At 43.5% G+C, this 17961-nt stretch overlaps 1 protein-coding gene across 1 annotated transcript in view; it reads right to left on the minus strand.

The window, feature by feature from the left end:
• Positions 1-16162, minus strand: part of RNF126 (ring finger protein 126) — a 57164-nt gene extending 41002 nt beyond the window's left edge. The window contains exon 1 of the mRNA XM_070747316.1: positions 15840-16162. Coding sequence (XP_070603417.1) covers positions 15840-15914 — 75 coding nt within the window. The 5' untranslated portion in view covers positions 15915-16162. The remainder of the gene's footprint in view (positions 1-15839) is intronic.
• Positions 16163-17961: the final 1799 nt, after the last annotated feature.

Raw genomic sequence — 17961 nt, forward strand, 5'->3', positions numbered from 1 at the left:
CTCTTAACTCTAGCCAATTGATTGGCTTGGAAGCTTCCTCCGGGGACCACGTGCCCTGGGCTATCATCCCCTGGGCGTGGGCGCCCCATCCCGATAGACTGGCATCTGTGGTGATGACAAATTGATCCGGGCACCTGAACGGGGATCCTTTGTCCATGGCCGGAGACTTCCACCACTTGAAGGATCTGCGAACAATTGGTGGGATGACAATGCGACGATTTGAGTTGCTGTGCCCCGATCTCTGAAAGGGTAATAGGAGCCACTGTAGTTCCCTAGCATGAAGGCGAGCCCAGGGAATGATGCCTATGCATGACACCATCTTCCCCAAAAGGGAAGACAGGGATACTATGGATACTGAAGGTTTAGATAAAATGCAAGAAATTAACTCGCCTATACTGAATTTTCTCTCGGGAGAGAGAAAGACCTGGGAGGATTCTGAATTAATAATGGATCCCAGGTGTAAGATGGATGTGGAAGGTTGGAGATGACTTTTATCAAAGTTGATGGAAAATCCATGGTCCTGAAGGACTGACATGGTGACAGAAAGGTCTGTTTTCACTTTCTCTAGGGAGTTCCCATGAATCAAAATATCATCAAGATAACATAAAATGTGAATGGGAGACGCCCGGATATAGGCCGCCAGGGACCCCAAGAGCTTTGTAAAAACCCGAGGGGCCGAGGAAAGGCCAAATGGCATCGCCCTATACTGGAAATGCCTGCCTTGAAAGGAGAAACGTAAAAATTTTCTGTGGCATTTGGCTATAGGAATGTGGAGGTAGGCCTCAGTGAGGTCTAAAGAGACCATGAAATCTCCCGTGTGGATGGCGGCCAAAATAGATGATAAGGAGTGCATCTTAAACTTCCCATATTTGATGAATAGGTTCAGCTTCTTTAAATCCAAAATAGCTCTCCAACCTCCGGAGGATTTTGGAACCATAAATAGGATGGAATAAAAACCTAGACCCTTCTGACCGGAAGGAACCGGTTGAATGGCTCTGATGGACAATAAGTGGGAAATGGCCTCCTCCATACGGTTACAATCTGAGGAGGACCTGGGAGAAGGGCAGGAAATAAAACGTTTCGGGGGGGGAGAAATAAATTCTAAAAGAAGGCCTGTTTGAACAGTGTCAATGACCCAGGGGTCCTTGGAGGTGAGACGCCAATTAGAGGCGAAATGGGCTAGGCGACCACCTATGGGAATTGAGGAAAAATTACCATCTAGGTTTCTTTGAAGCCCTGTTAGAGGACGCTCCCCTTTGGAAGCGAAAACCTCTGCCCCTGGAGTTCCTACCTTGGGAACGAAAGCGGGGGGAATACTGACCTGGAGATCTCTGATAGGAAGCCGCTTGATCTTGCTGACGCCCTGGGCGACGAAAGGACTGCGTTTTGGTAGCCTTTTTGGTGGTTGGACCCAAAACTTTCTTCTTGTCCGTGGTTTCCGTGAGGAGTGGATCCAGAAGATCACCGAAAAGAAGGTCGCGCTTTAAGGGTCCCAGGGATAACTGCCACTTCTGGCGTACTCCCGCTTGCCAAGGGCGAATCCATAGGAGTCTTCTTGCCGTTGTAGAAGCTGCAATAGACTTAGCAGAAAATCTAGTAGATTGTAAAGTGGCATCAGCCACGTACTGAGCAGCTGCAAAGACCTTGTTGAAGTCTTGTTGACCTCTCAAGTCATCGGGAGGAATATGCTGTTGAAGTTGGCGAAGCCACAGAAGCATGGCTCTGGAGAAAAAGGAAGCCGCTGCAGAACTTTTAATGGCCCAGGAATCTGCGGTGAATCCTCTTTTGAGCATTTGTTCAATCCGCTTGTCCTCTGGGCGGAGGACTTCCTCTGCTTCGCCTGGCACAGCAGCCGCCGAGTGAAGGATCTTGACAGGTTCATCCGGTTTAGGAAAGGATAGGAGCTCCTCATAGGAAGAGGAAAGTTTGTACAATTTTCTGTCCTTGGTTGAGGGATTAAGCCCAGAGGCTGGGAAATCCCACTGCTTAAGTAAGGCATCTTTAAACAATTTAGGCATAGGAATTACCTCGTTATCCTCCTGTTCCTCTGTGAAGTAAGGTAAATTCTCCTCCGGGGGATCAGTGGATGTGGAGGCCTGTTTCTCCTGGGCCGCCAATCCCGTAGAAATTCTAGCTTTGAGGAGGAGAGATTTGAACAATTGAGAAGGAAAAATAGTAATTGGAGAAGGAACCTTTATTTGGGATTCCTCATCATCTGAGAGGCCTTGAAAGGGATCCTCATCCTCCTCCATATCCTCATATTCGTCCTGAGAGGAATCTGAATCATCCTGAATAGGAGCTCTAACCGCTGGGGAAGAACCCAAGGGGCGGGAGGGACGAGGAGGTGGAGGAGGTAAGGGAAGCTCATTGATGGTAGAGAATTTAGCATCAATGGCCTTGGACAACACAGAAAAAATAGATTGGAATTCAGGAGGTAAACTAGAAATATCAGCAGGAATGGCAGAAGAATCCCTGAGGGCCTGGGAGGATCCTGGCTGGGGGGAATCTTCAATAAGATCTGGTTCCTCTGGACCTATTCCCCATAGGTTAGGTTGGGGTCTGTCTAGGTTTGGCTCATCCAGAGATAACACAGGGACCCCAGAAGGAGGCAGACTAGAAGTCTCTGGGGGGTCTTGACTACTGAGTACTTGGGCCTGTACTTTCAAACGCTTTGCTGATTTGTCATGGATTCTTTGTAGGGCTAGGTCCCTTCTCTTCTCAGCCCTGGTGACCTTGGTCGAGGGGCGGGCCCCTGAAGAAGAGGAGGTCGAGGCCTGGGGGATACTGGTAATCTCATCGCCTGTAGGCCTGGCCTCTCTGGGACCTTTAGTTGTGCCTCTCTTGGGAAAAGTAGCCATAGTCTGACAATTAACAGAAGACCAGGCTGAGCCAAATAACTGAATAATTAGGGAGAAGAATTTCAAAGCCTTCCCAAGAGGAATGGATCCTGCTCCGAGGCCTCGGAGCTGCTGAGACTTGAGGACAATCTGGGCAAACCCAGAGTTCGTGCCCCCAAATACAGCGTGGCCAGCCTCCCTAAACTTTAATTAAAGTAACCAAGGCACTCTGGTTGGAGGCTTAGCCGGTGGAGAATTAAGCCTGAGCGTCCCAAAGCCCACTCCGGGATCCACGCGGTGGACTGAGGCCTACGCGGCTGGCAGGAGGCCAACACGAGAGACCTAAATTTAAAAAGGGCGCGAAGGCCTTCGCGCCGAAAAATCGCTCCGTAATAGAATTCTTAAAGGGGAAGCGATCGACTAAGTCCAGGAGACTAGAAACAAGCGTCTCACTCCGCAGGAGGTATTTCTTAAGCCCTTTAACAATAATACAATAATGAATCAATGAATCAATACTTGCACCAAGACCTCCAGGCCAAAGGATTAAAAGAATCCACAAGCGGCAGCGGGGATCGTAAACGGCAAGACAGCCGGGGGAAAACGAAACCGCAACTTCTCCCAAGGAAAAAAGCCGAGCCACAAACGGCTGGCGCTATTAGTGCAAGTAAATAAATAATGGTAAACAATTCTTACTACTTTTGAAGGAAAAGATCGAAGGGAAGGTGTTAGAATGTTGAACGAGCTATCACAATACAACCGCAGGATATGCGAACTGAGCGAATTCTGGGGAAGGGGCGGATCCGGCAAGCTTTTTTAACACTAGGCTCAGTTCCACCGGATTGGACATGAGCAACCCATGTGACTGCTGGACCCGCTCCTTCAGTACGGAGAATATTATTTTACTTAAAGAGTAGTAGATCCTTGGAACAAACTTCCAGCAGACGTGGTTGGTCAATCCACAGTAACTGAATTTAAACATGCCTGGGATAAACATAGATCCATTGTAAGATAAAATACAGGAAATAGTATAAGGGCAGACTAGATGGACCATGAGATCTTCTATGTTTCTATGTTTCTATAAAGTGGAATAGGACCGAGCAAATAGATCAACAGATGATGCTGTTAATATGGCTCTGCGCTACATCCTACAATATCTTGAGTTTCCTAAGACCCACACAAGGGTCCTCTTTGTAGACACCAGCTCAGCATTCAATACCGTCATTCCAGATATTCTTTTAATTAAACTAAGTCAGCTAGCTTTACCTTGGCCACACTTGTAAATGTATCATAAGCCCCCTAATAGACAGGAAGCAGCAGGTGAAGCTAGGCAAAATCACAACAGGTATCTATACAATTAGCATAGGTGCCCCCCAATGCTGTACGTTCCCTCCAGTTCTCTCTACACACCAATGTCTGCCTCTCAAATTCCTCTATAAAAGTACTGAAGTTTGCAGATGATACAAAGTGACTGGTCTCATTCCAGACATACACATGGGAGGTTGAACAACTAGCCTTGTGGTACAATCAGAACAATCTTGAACTAAATACACTCAAAACCGTAGAAATTGTGGTAGATTTTAGGAGAAATCCTCCTATAGTACCATCTCTTGCAATACTAGGCAATACAGTGTCAACAGTAGAGATCTTAAGTTTTCTAGGTTCTATCATATCTCAAGACCTAAAATGGTCACGTAACATCAAAAACGTCATCAAAAAAGCACATCAAAGAATGTTCTTTCTGCACCAACTCAGAAAACTCAAACTGCCCAATATACAGGTCTACAGAGGAATCATTGAGTCTGTCATCTGCACCTCTATAACTGTCTGGTTTGGTGCTGCAACCCAACCAGACAGACACAGATTTCAACGGATAATTAGAAGTACAGAAAAAACTATTATTGCCAACCTGCCTTCCATTGAAGACCTGTATACCGCACGAGTCAAAAAGAGGGCGGTGAAAATATCTTCAGACTCCTCACATCCTGAACATCTCATCGTTACTATCACCCACTTATGACTGTATGACTGTAACATGTTGCTTGTATCCTTGCAATTTATATTAATATTGATACTTTCATGATTGCTTATTTGTACTCTAAGACAGTGATGGCGAACCTATGGCATGGGTGCCACTGGTGATACGTGGAGCCATATCTGCTGGCACGCGAGCAGTTGCCCTAGCTCAGCTCCAACGTGCATGTGTGTGCCGGCCAGCTGATTTTTGGCTCGCACAGAGGCTCTGCAAGGGCGTTTTTAGCTTCCAGAGAGCCTCTGGAAGGATGAGGGAAGGCATTTTTATCCTCCCTCCTCTGGTTTCAGGAAAGCCTTTGGAACCTAGGGAGGATGAAATACGAGCCTACTGGGCCGACAAGAAGTTGGGAAACAGGCCATTTCCAGCCTCCAGAGGGCCTCCGGGGGGGGGAGCTATTTTCTCTCTCCCCAGGCATTGAATTATGGGCGTGGGCACCCGAGGGAAAAAAGGTTCACCATCATTGCTCTATGACAATCATTGTTTTGTATCTCATGATTCTTGACAAATGTATCTTTTCTTTTGTGTACTGTAGTCCCTCGCTATACCGTGCTTCACCTACTGCGTCTTCACTTCATCGCGGGTTTCTGAGGAAGTCGATCGGCAGATTTAAACAGCCCGCCGAACTCGATCGGCAGGTTTTTCAAAATATATATATATATCTAAAATTGTAAATACTGTATTTAAATACTGTATCTAAAATAAATACTGTGTGGGAAGGGTTTATAAACACTTAAAACAATGAAAACTTACCAAACAATTACAATATAAATACTTAAATAAGTACTATCAGTCGATAAATTCCCCATCGCGGATTTCACCTATCGCGGCCAGGTCTGGAACGTAACACCAGCGATAGGTGAGGGACTACTGTACACTGAAAGCATATGCACCAAAGACAAATTCTTTGTGTGTCCAATCACACTTGGTCAATAAAGAATTCTATTCTAATCTATAAATTGTTTCAACTTCTACCCTCAAAATTACTCAACAGGGCACTGCACACCAGACACAAGGACTGTTTTTTCCCAAACACCATCATTCTGCTAACCAACTAATTCGTACAACACTGTCAAATTATTTACTCTGTATTACTATTATTATTCTTATCCTTTCTATTACCTATCTCTTACCATTTATGACTATAACTATGTCATAACCATATAATTATCTTTATAATTTATATTGTTTTATTTGTTTCCTGGTACAATTTCATTTCTTATTAGTAACCTATGACTATCACTAAGTGTTGTATCTTATGATTCTTTTTTTCTTTATGTACACTGAGAGCAAATGCACCAAAGACAAATTCCTTGTGTGTCCAATCACACTTGACCAATAAAGATTTCTATTCTGTTCTAAGTCATAAGAGTCTTTAATTGCACATAATAAATTGTAAAACACGACTTAAAAGAAATCTGATTCAAAGAAGACACGATGAAAACCAAGCATGTGGTGTTGTAATTTAGTACAAAAACCAGCTTGTAGTGGAATTTATATACAGTAATGCTAAATCATAATTTATTTAATTATGATTAGCACATGAACACTTTATGGAAAAGTGATACGGGAGAGATCCAATCTCTAAATGGGCAGATAGGTGAATGCAAGAGGCAAACTATAGCTACCCCATGACCTATAACTGGCTGAGTTTTAGCAATATGTTAATCAATGTAAGCAAAGTATATCACTGCCCTAAGCTTTTAAAATATTTTACATTCTTGACAAGATATAAGCCATTTTTCACTTTGCCTAATTAGCATGCTATTTTGTGGGTCATTTGTTCAAATAAGAATCCAAGGTTTATAAACCAACATAACCAACAGATTTAAACATGTTAAATAAAAATCTACCAAACAGTAAAATTGTTTGGCTTTATAGCACAAGACACAAACTGGATTCCTATACCACTGTCTGCAATTGGATGAGTTTTAGCAAGACACTAAGCCAACATCACAGCATAGTGCCAAATGTGAATCCACTTGCACACTGAATGAAGATATCACTTATTGTGTTAATCTTTAGTATAACCTGTTATATTATGGTGTGAAGATGCTTCAGTTTAGATTCCTACCCTAAGTTCAGGGATCCATTTTGCCTCTAGAATTCTATGGTTCTGGATATCTAATGAATCTATCCATTGCACTGCAGTTTGCAAAGCACCATACAACTTAGCATGCTTTGTTAATCAGATCATGGACTCAGATACATATGGCCTGGCTAGTATTTTCAAGACATCAAAGGTGAGTCATATTTTCAGTCTCTTCTCTGAGGCTAAGCTGATGTCCTTGGAAGAAAAATGAAATTATTCTCTACATTTTGGGGTTCCCCTTCCCCGCCACGTTTTTAAAGATGTGATATTTAGGAAGAGTGTGCTTGCCTTAAACCAGGATGTCTTACCCGTGCTAACTTTAAGATGTGTGGACTTACAACTCCCAGAATTCTTCAGCCAGCTACAGAATGAAGGGAATTTGGGAAATTAAAGTCCATAATTTTAAAGTGGCCAAGATTAAGAAAAGTTATTTTAAAAAAAGAAAGAAAAACAAATGCCAGTTCTACGCTCAATTGCTGCCTCAAGATGTGATGATGGCTACCATTAAATGTGGGTTCAAAAATGATGAGATGGATGCCGGGAAGTAGAAAATAGCTTATAATAGATATATACAAATTCAAGTTTCAGAGGCAGCTAGTTTCCAGATAGCAGGTGTCAGGGACTACAGTAGAAGTAGACTAGTGTCCCAAAACATAGTGGGATGTCTGAAGGCATCTAACTGATCAAAATGAAAGTACAGGGAACCCATGCAATGCTGAACTGTTAATTACAGCTTCGGGCCTTTTGGTTCCAACTACCCTGTTATTTATTACTTATTTATTTATTACTTAGATTTGTATGCCGCCCCTCTCCGAAGACTAGGTAAGGTGCTTTCCTAAGAAAAATTCCAGGGTTGGCTGTGCTACATGAACATTTATCCAGAACACTTCCATCAGGGTCTCCTCCACTGAAGGCACTCTGGATCAGCTCTGATTACCTAATAATATCTAATATCTAATTTTTCCCAATATACAATCTGCTTTGTTGAGCATGGTAATCATGGTTTGCTTAAACTTACCGTATTTTCAGAGTATAAGACACACCTTTTTCCTCCCTAAAAGAGGCTGATAATTAGGGTGTGTCTTATATTCTGAATGCTGGCTCTTCGGCTTAGAAATGGAGCTGAGTACCGCCCTCTAGAGTTGGGAACGACTAGCACCAGTGAAGGGCTGCAAAAAATTTTACTACTATTCTGTGGGCGTGGCTTATTTTGTGGGTGTGGTTTGCCAGTCATGTGATCAGGTGGGAGTGGCTTGACGATCATGTGACCGGGGGGCTGGCTTAAAGGTCATGTGACTGACTTAAAGGTGGCCAACTTGACATCACTCACGTCAAGGGTTTGGGTTAGGGTGCCTGGCGGCTCCCCTACTATTACTGAACATCCAAAATATACAATTTAATTCAATGTATATATGCCATATGTGTACATATATATTACACACAGGCACACAAAAATAAAATGTATGTACACACACACACACGCACAGCTCTTCTAAAATTGTATACATTCAACCTCATTTCCTGCAATAGGAAAAACATACCCAGAGCCCAGAAGGGGGAAAAAGAAAAAAATTCATAAGTTCTCTACCGGTTCTGCATACCTGACCGTACCCATAGAAGTCCATCACTGACTAGCAAGTATGTGCGATGGGAACCTTTACTTTTTATGTATGTAGTATATATGTATGTATATATAATCAACTCATAACTTGCAATTAACCAATCAAATACAGTCTTACCAGAAAGTACACGACTAGATTTAATGAAAACTGCTGGAGAAGTAACACAATCGTTTTCATCACCAGCTTGGAGAAAATGTAAGTTTTTCAAATCTTTCCAAACCAATGATGTGCAGAGGCCTTACATATTTTGGGAATGCCATATTCCAGAATATCACTGGCAATGCCATCTCTTTTTCTTGTGAACATTTCTTCCTAAGAACTGTCAATATTGAAAATTATACTCGGTTCTGGATCTATGTCTTTAATTCCATTGCAACTTCTCATGGGCAGTTAGGTGGCAGCACCCCAATAAAAATTCCACTTATCTGGAGTCAGATATCAGATTAATATTTGAATGGGAGGTCACCAGAAATCCCAAACTTGGAAACATCTTGGAAGGAAGCAACACATTTCTGTACTGTTGACAACAACACCCCGTTAATGTTGAGTTTGACTCAAAGGAGGACCTACTGTCCCCTGCAATTTAAGCTCCACCCTGGTAGTTATTCTTCCCACCCAGCCTTCTACTGCTCTTCCTCATGCACCATTTCAACACGCAAATTCTTCTGACTCAGCTGGACCACAAGTTTAAGAACAGCTGCTGCCTTTGGTAGTGAAGATGGAATGCAGGGCCAAAGTCTATCCCTGAATGTTAAACATTCGGGGAAAAGAGAACATATTTTAAAATCGTCTCCAATATCTTCAAAGCAAATGAATGAAACTAAATGAAAGGAAAACAAAAGCACCAGTTGAGGCCCTACCTGGACCGGGAGTCACTGCTCAGTCACTCATGCCCTCATCACCTTGAGGCTCGACTACTGTAATGCTCTCTACATGGGGCTACCTTTGAAAAGTGTTCGGAAACTTCAGATCGTGCAGAACGCAGCTGCGAGAGCAATCATGGGCTTTCCTAAATATGCCCATGTTACACCAACACTCCGCAGTCTGCACTGGTTGCCGATCAGTTTCCGGTCACAATTCAAAGTGTTGGTTATGACCTATAAAGCCCTTCATGGCACCGGACCAGAATATCTCCGGGACCGCCTTCTGCCGCAAGAATCATAGCGACCAGTTAGGTCCCACAGAGTTGGCCTTCTCCAGGTCCCGTCGACAAAACAATGTCGACTGGTGGGACCTAGGGGAAAAGCCTTCTCTGTGGCGGCCCCGGCCCTCTGGAACCAGCTCCCCCCAGATATCAGAATTGCCCCCACCCTCCTCGCCTTTCATAAGCTCCTTAAAATCCACCTCTGTCGTCAGGCATGGGGGAACTGAGATATCCTTTCCCCCTAGGCCTATACAATTTATACATGGTATGTTTGTGTGTGTGCTTGTTTGGTTTTTAATAAGGGTTTTTAGTTATTTTAAATATTAGATTTGTTATATGCTGTTTTTATTATTGTTGTTAGCTGCCCTGAGTCTACGGAGAGGGGTGGTATACAAATCTAATAAATAAATAAATAAATAAAAAGTAACTTTTAGTACCATTGTTCTAAGCCAGTGTTTCTCAATGTTGGTAACTTTTAAGATACATGGACTTCAATTCCCAGAATTCCTCAGTCAGCACAGGAAGTTGTAGTTCATGCATCTTAAAGTTGCTAAGGTTGATAAACACTGTTCTAAACAAGGGCGGCACAGATGGAGGTTCAGGGTCCATTCACAACACCTGACTATCACGGAAAAGTATTTCATGCTAATTCTATAGCTTTAACTTTACACCAGATGAGTCCACGGGATGTTCTCCAGGTATTTGCGACTACAACTTCCTGAATTCCCTGATTGAAGGAATAATGCTGGAAGTCAGCGTCACTCTATTCCAATGATAGAGAACCTTTTTCTTTTGATGGGGTGCCAAAAGGGTGTGGACCCACTCAATAGCGTGCATGCATGCGCCCACACTCATAATGCAATGCCCTCCCTCCCGGAATGCTTGCACAACCCTCCCCTGCACTCCCCTCCCACGCATGCGCACAGACCTCACTGAAGACTCCAGACTTCCAGCAGGCCTACTGGGCCAGTTTTCACTATTTACACGCTCCGGAAGCATTCCTGAAGCCTGGGGAGGATGAAAACAGCCTCCCCACCAACCCGGATGAAAATCAGCTGGCCAGTGCACATATGCACACTGTAGTTGACGTAGGGCAACGCCTCGAGTGCTCTCAGATCTGGCTCCGCGTGCCACCTGTGGGATGCGTGCGATAGGTTTGCCATCTTGACTCTATACGGCAGATGTAAAATACAGTGGAACCTCTACCTAAGAACGCCTCTACAGTGATACCTCGTCTTATGAACCCCTTGTCATACGAACTTTTCGAGATACGAACCCAGGGTTTAAGACCTTTTTGCCTTTTCTTCCAAACTATTTTCACCTTATGAACCCGCCGCCGCCGCTGGGATGCCCCGCCTCCGGACTTCCGTTGCCAGGCGAAGGCTCCCCTTGTTGGGAAACCCCACCTCCGGACCTTCCGTTGCCAGCGAAGCACCCGTTTTTCCGATGCTGGGATTCCCCTGCTGGGATTCCCCTGCAGCATCGCAAAAACCCGGAAGTCTGGAGGTGGGATTTTCCATGGAGGGGACCTTCAGGAGAATCCCACCAGTGCGAAAACAGGTGTTTCAGCTGGCAAAAGGGATGAATTTTGGGCTTGCAGGAATTAATCGCTTTTCCACTGATTCCTATGGGAAACATTGTTTCATCTTACAAACCTTTCACCTTATGAACCTCATCCTGGAACCAATTAAGTTCCTAAGACAAGGTATCACTGTACTTACAAACCTTTCTAGATAAGAACCGTGTGTTCAAGATTCTTTTGCCTCTTCTCAAGAACCATTTTCCACTTACAAACCCGAGCTTCCAAAACTGTAACCAGAAAAGGCGGGGAGAAGCCTCTGTGAGGGCTCTCTAGGAATCTCCTGGGAGGAAACAGGGCCAGAAAAGGTGGGGAGAAGCCTCCGTGGGGCCTCTCTAGGAATCTCCTGGGAGGAAACAGGGCCAGAAAAGGAGGGGGTGAGAAGCCTCCGTGGGGCCTCTCTAGGAATCTCCTGGGAGGAAACAGGGCCTCCGCCCTCCCTGTGGTTTCCCCAATCGCATGCATTATTTGCTTTTACATTGATTCCTATGGGAAAAATTGCTTCTTCTTCTTACAAACTTTTCTACTTAAGAACCTGGACACGGAACAAATTAAGTTCATAAGTGGAGGTACCACTGTACTGAAGCATAAAGCAGAAGAGCAAGGGTTTCTTGCAGCGAAGAAATGCTACCAGTTCAGCCAGGTTCGGGTATACCGATAGCAGCCACCAGTGGTTCAGAGAACCGGTCACGGTGGCATCACAAGGCTCTGCCCACCCGCCCATCATTTACTTTCTTTTTTTTAACCCTCTGCACACATGCAAAGCCTTCTGTGCATGCAGAGGGTGAAAAAGTGTGTGCGATGATGGCGCTTGTGCGAGCACGCACAGAACACATGCTTTCAAACCTGTAGGGAAGGTAAGTAGATTTCACCACTGGTACCTTGGTTCAGATTCAGAGCAACGTATGATCCCAGCCATTGTGAATTGAAAACCATAGATTTTGATGTAAGGCTCGGGGAAATCAAACCGCTACAGCTTGTTCAGTAAACTAGGTTACACCACAATGCATGGACCCAGCCTGACAGTCACTTGCTAAGTATAATAATAGTTTATTAAACTTGCATGCCTCAACTCTAGGAATCTATGAATATAAATGGGGATTTGTGGTTCATAGCTAAATCTTTTAACTTGTATGATACATTCACTTCTTGAATGAATGAGACAGCTGGCCAGCTGCTGATGAAACAGAACCCTGAGCAAGATGGAACTTTAATCTGATCTAGAAGGCCTTTGCATATTCTTAGGAAGGACCAGGTCTTTTTATTGACAACAAATAACTTTTTTCAACTCCTACCCTAAAAACATCGCTACACAGAATGCACACCAAGACAACTAGACACAAGAACAGTTTTTTTCCTGAACACCATCACTCTGCTAAACAAATAATTCCCTCAACACTGTCAAACTATTTACTGACTCTGCACTACAAATAACCTGTTTCAACTCCTACCCTCAAAACGTCACTACAGAGCACTGCACACCAAGACAACTAGACCAGTGTTTCCCAACCTTGGACACTTGAATATATTTGGACTTCAACTCCCAGAATTCCCCAGCCAGCAAATGCTGGCTGGGGAATTCTGGGAGTTGAAGTCCAGATATCTTCAAGTTGTCAAGGTTGGGAAACACTGAACTAGACACAAGAACATTTTTTCTAGAATGCCATCACTCTGCTAAACAAATTCCCTCAACACTGTCAAACTATTTATGAAGTCTGCACTACTATTACTACTAGTTTTTTCCTCATCATTCCTATCACCCTTTTCCTCCCCCTTGTGACTGTATGAGTGTAACTTGTTGCTTGTATCCTTAAGATTTTATTAATATTGTTTCCTGATTGCTCATTTGACCCCTATGACAATCATAAAGTGTTGTACCTCATGATTGTTGACAAATGTATATTTTCTTTTATGTACATTGAGAGCATACGCACCAAAGACAAATTCCATGTGTGTCCAATTACACTTGGCCAATAAAGAATTCTATAAACATTCTATAGTCATAAGCGGGATAAACAGAGTCTGCTTGTTCAATAGATAAAACAGTACATGCATGTGTAAGAAAGAGTTGTGTTGTATTGTTTCATGTCTGGCTTTTCAGCTTCCCACTATAATCAAAGGCTGAGCAAAGTGGGCTTACCTTGCTCTGATCTACCATGGTTCTTCTCGCTCTGAGATACATCCTTATGGAAAACGAGTCCATACACAGCCATTAACCAACAGGCTTTTAAAAGGAAAAGGAGAGGACCACTTACTATGAAAGCTCAAGGTGGATTCAGCCTCAAATGCTGAATTTTAAAAAAAAATATACCTTGGCTCATTGATGTAACTGAGAAAACAAACAAGAAGCCCTGTTGACTCAAACCAAGATAAGCCCATCTTGTTCAACATCCTGCTTCCTCCTGTGGACATACAAATGGAAGTCCTCAAAATGGACCAGAAGACAAACCCTTATCCTCACTATTTTGCTGAGCGGCAAACCAGAGATTATTATCCTCAGAAAACTACAATGTAAATGCCAAGCATCAATGGCTGCGTTCACAGATAAAAAGAAGAGATAATACATGAAAAGCATTAAAACATCAATGTAATTCAAGACCCTTTCTCAAAATCTTTGGCGGAAGTCAGAGCATCACTTCCATAGCCCATGAGTTTCACTGCTACAGTATTTCATTATTTACAGTTTCTTGGTAAATATGTTTCTGATTTCAACCTTATCATCTCTCTGGAATGACAATCCAAATCTTTCATAACATTTGATTTCCAAATCCTTCACTATCTGAATTACCTTTAATTCTGTCTATGGCTTACTTAAAAGGTGGAATTCAGAACAACACATATTACTCCACATGAACATTAACACAGAAATAAAATGAAATTACATTACTGTATTGACTATGATCCAATCGACTCACCTTAGCTAAAACAATTACACCCTCCTTCATTTACCAATTCTTCTCATTTCCAGTCCTTCTCATGTGTTTTTCTATTTTTAAACAGTAACATTTTGGGGATAAGAGCCACAATACTGTGTAACTCCTTTTTTGCAAAGTGACATGTACAGTGACATTCCAGAGAAGTAATTGTGTTAGCCTTCTGCAGCCAACCAAGCATCTCAGGCATCTTAAAGTTTCAGATTAATTATATATGTTCATAATGAGGTAGGCAATACATACAATAACTAAGTTAAGGCCGCATGCCCATGCACATGAGCCTTGGTGGCACACTGCTGGCTGTAGTTCAGCAGTTCAAATGTCACCCTCCGGCTCAAGGTTGACTCAACCTTCCATCCTTCCAAGGTGGTTAAAATGAGGACCCAGATTGTTGGGGAAAATATATGGTGACTCTGTAAACCGCTTAGAGAGGGCTGTAAAGCACTGTGAAGCGGTATATAAGTCTAAGTACTATTGCTAACATAGTATTTAAGAATATAATTAAACTTTTTTATTCATCCAGCCTAAGACTACATTTAATTAGCAGGGCATTTGATTATTGGGTTGTGTTCAATTTGTGATATATTAAGACATATTTTCCTATGTGTCGGACTCAGGACGTAGCTTGACAAGGTTGACTCAGCCTTCCATCCTTCAAAGGTCGGTAAAATGAGGACACAGCTTGTTGGGGGCAATATGTTGATTCTGTAAACCGCTTAGAGAGGGCTGTAAAAGTATTATGAAGCGGTATATACGGTAAGTCTAAATTAATAATGGGTCTAATAGCCCTGAGATGTCTGAGAAGGGCAGCATAGAAATCTAAATAAATAAATGCTATTGCTATACTGTATATGTAAAAAAAAAAATTCCCTTAGTTGTCCCACCTTTGGTTATGCTCTAGGATTTATTTTCCCCCCTTTTGATACTGATGGCTTTCTTTACAAGGAAGTGAGGGGGATTTCTCTCCTGCAGCAGTCCTTCCCTGCAATTTGGTTCTGAGGGGATACCATTTTTAATAAAAAGAAATGTCAACAGATGAAGTCTCCAGAGAATCCTAAATGGACCTGGCCACAATCCTCTCCACAGGCAGGGGCAGCTCCATCCAAGAGCATCTTCTGGAGAGGCCTCCCCAAGGCTCACCATTCCTGTTTCGACAGTATCAAAAGTGAAACCAGTCTGCCCTCCCAGCCAGGCCTGTTTCACCCGCTCTGGATTCAAAAGCCCATGATTCCCAGCCAGCCGCAGGAACAGGTCAGAGGAAGAGCAAGACGACTAAGGGGGTGGGGGAGAAATCTGGAAAAAAGGCACAGATGCCCCCTTCCCACTTTCAGTGGACCCTCCGTGTACAGGGCTAGTCTACCTTGGAGGCCTACCAAGCGGGGGAATGAAACCCCAAAGGATGAAATCAGCCTTCGGCCACTTGACAAGCTTCCCAGGTTTCAAAACTACAGTTCCCATCACTCTCAGCCCACCAGGCTAACGGCCATGCTGGATGGGGACGGTGGGGATTGCAGTCCCCCAGCTTCTCAGGATGACACCCCGCTGAAGACGAGCCAGCCCCGGTATGACCCTCCCTGCCGACCTTTCCCTTTTCCCTCCTCACCGGTAAGCGCGGCGCGATCTCGGCCGAGCAGCAGTGGCAAAAATACCGTCCCGGCTGCGGGGAAGCCTCCGCCATCTTGCTTCCTCCTTTTCCTCTTTCCTCCCTCCCCCGCCCTACTCCTCCCCACCCCCACCCCCACCCGCCCTTACGGGGAGGCAAGACCGCCACACGCTGCGTCAAATTACGTCAAGACGCTGGGTTAAACGCAAATGTTCTACGGCGGCCGTGCAGGTTCAAAGAACGGGCCGTCCCTGTGCAAAGCGGGGGGGGGGGGGAGTAAGAGTCCACAGAGCTTTTCAGTCCTAGACTTGCCCTTTCTGCCGGAAGAAGGCTGAGAGGAGGCGGAACTTGGGTGAGGGCTGACCTACAGACCGCCGGGCAAAAAGGCGGGTCTTGCCTTTAAAGCCACCTGACTTCTTTTTTCTCCTTCCCCCTTCTGCATTCTCACGATCGGCGGAGTTGAAATATACAACAACCATGTTACTAACTGCAGTGATTCACTTAATATATACTGCTCAAAAAAATAAAGGGAACACTCGAAGAACACATCCTACATCTGAATGAATGAAATATTCTCATTGAATACCTTGTTCTGTACAAAGTTGAATGTGAAATTTATTGTCTTTCTAAGGGGACAGTTTGATTTCACAGAAGTTTGATTTCCTTGGAGTTATATTGTGTTGTTTAAGTGTTCCCTTTATTTTTTTGAGCAGTGTATATTAGATAGAAGGCAGATTGAAGCTTTATGGTGTAATACAAGTCCGTCTTTTCCTCTTCCGCCTTTTTACAACTTCACCCGCATTGCAAGCTACAGAAGGGAGTCTGCCGGCTGATACAAAACTTCATTAAGCTCCTCTCTCTCTCTTTTTAAATAGCAATAGCATTGAGACTTATATACCGCTTTGTAATGCTTTTACAGCCCTCTCTAAGCGGTTTACAGAATCAGCATATTGCCCTCAACAAGCTGGGTCCTCATTTGAAGAATGGAAGGCTGAGTCAGCCTTGAGCAGGTGGTGAGATTTGAACTGCTGAACTACAGCTAGCAGTCAGCTGAAGTAGCCTGCAGTGCTGCACTCTAATCGCTGTGCCACCCTGTCACCGAATAGTGTTTTTGCAGAAATGTTTAATTGATTTGGTTTAAGCAGATTTAATCTGTCTCCCTACTGCAGTGCAAGCCAGAAAAATAGACTCCTATAAGGATCGGTAAAGAAATGTCATTACTGTAGTTGAAACTCAGTTTGTGAACATCGTGTAAATAATCACTAGGGGGCGCTTGCCTCCTACTGATATATATTTCTAGCCTGCATAAGTAAATACAGTACCATGTTTTTCCATAATGTAACAATATATCAGAGTAGTTAGTCATTGATGAACAAGGACATAAAACATAAGAAGAGCCATGCTGAATCAGGCCAAAACCCATCGATTCCAGCATTCTGTGTCATATAGTGGCCCACCAATTGTACATGGGGATCTTGAGCAGAAAGAGAGGGCAAAACCTGCATAGATGTGCAGTCGGTATTACCATAAAACTTTTCTCCATGCATCTCCGACTGCCTAGCTTTCGTCGCCTGTTGTCTCAAATAAGGGCTGGAGATGTGAGTTTGTATCTGCTTCTACAGGTAAATCTTCATGCAAATTGGAACCAGTATCCCCTTGCTAATTATTATTATTATTATTATTATTATTATTATTATTATTATTATTATTTATTAGATTTGTATGCCGCCCCTCTCCGAAGACTTGGGGCGGCTCACAACAATAATCAAAGACAATATAACATTGCAACAAATCTAATATTCAAAGAGAACAATATATAAAACCCCAACAATTAAAAAAAACCATGCAACACATACATACCAAAAACATAAAATATAAAAGCCTAGGGAAGGTGTCTCAGTTCCCCCATGCCTGGCGAAATAGGTGGGTCTTGAGTAATTTACAAAAGACAAGGAGGGTGGGGGCCGTTCTAATCTCTGGGGGGAGTTGATTCCAGATAAATTATTGATCCTGATTTTACGACTTTTGCCACAGTTAAACAAATCACTGCAGTCCTTAAGTGCTGTCTTTCGATGGATTCAGCTTCCCCTATTGACTTTGTCTGAGGTTGCCTGGGAACATC

The sequence above is a fragment of the Erythrolamprus reginae genome, chromosome 1 (assembly GCF_031021105.1).
Source record: "Erythrolamprus reginae isolate rEryReg1 chromosome 1, rEryReg1.hap1, whole genome shotgun sequence".
NCBI classification, from domain to species: Eukaryota; Metazoa; Chordata; class Lepidosauria; order Squamata; family Dipsadidae; genus Erythrolamprus; species Erythrolamprus reginae.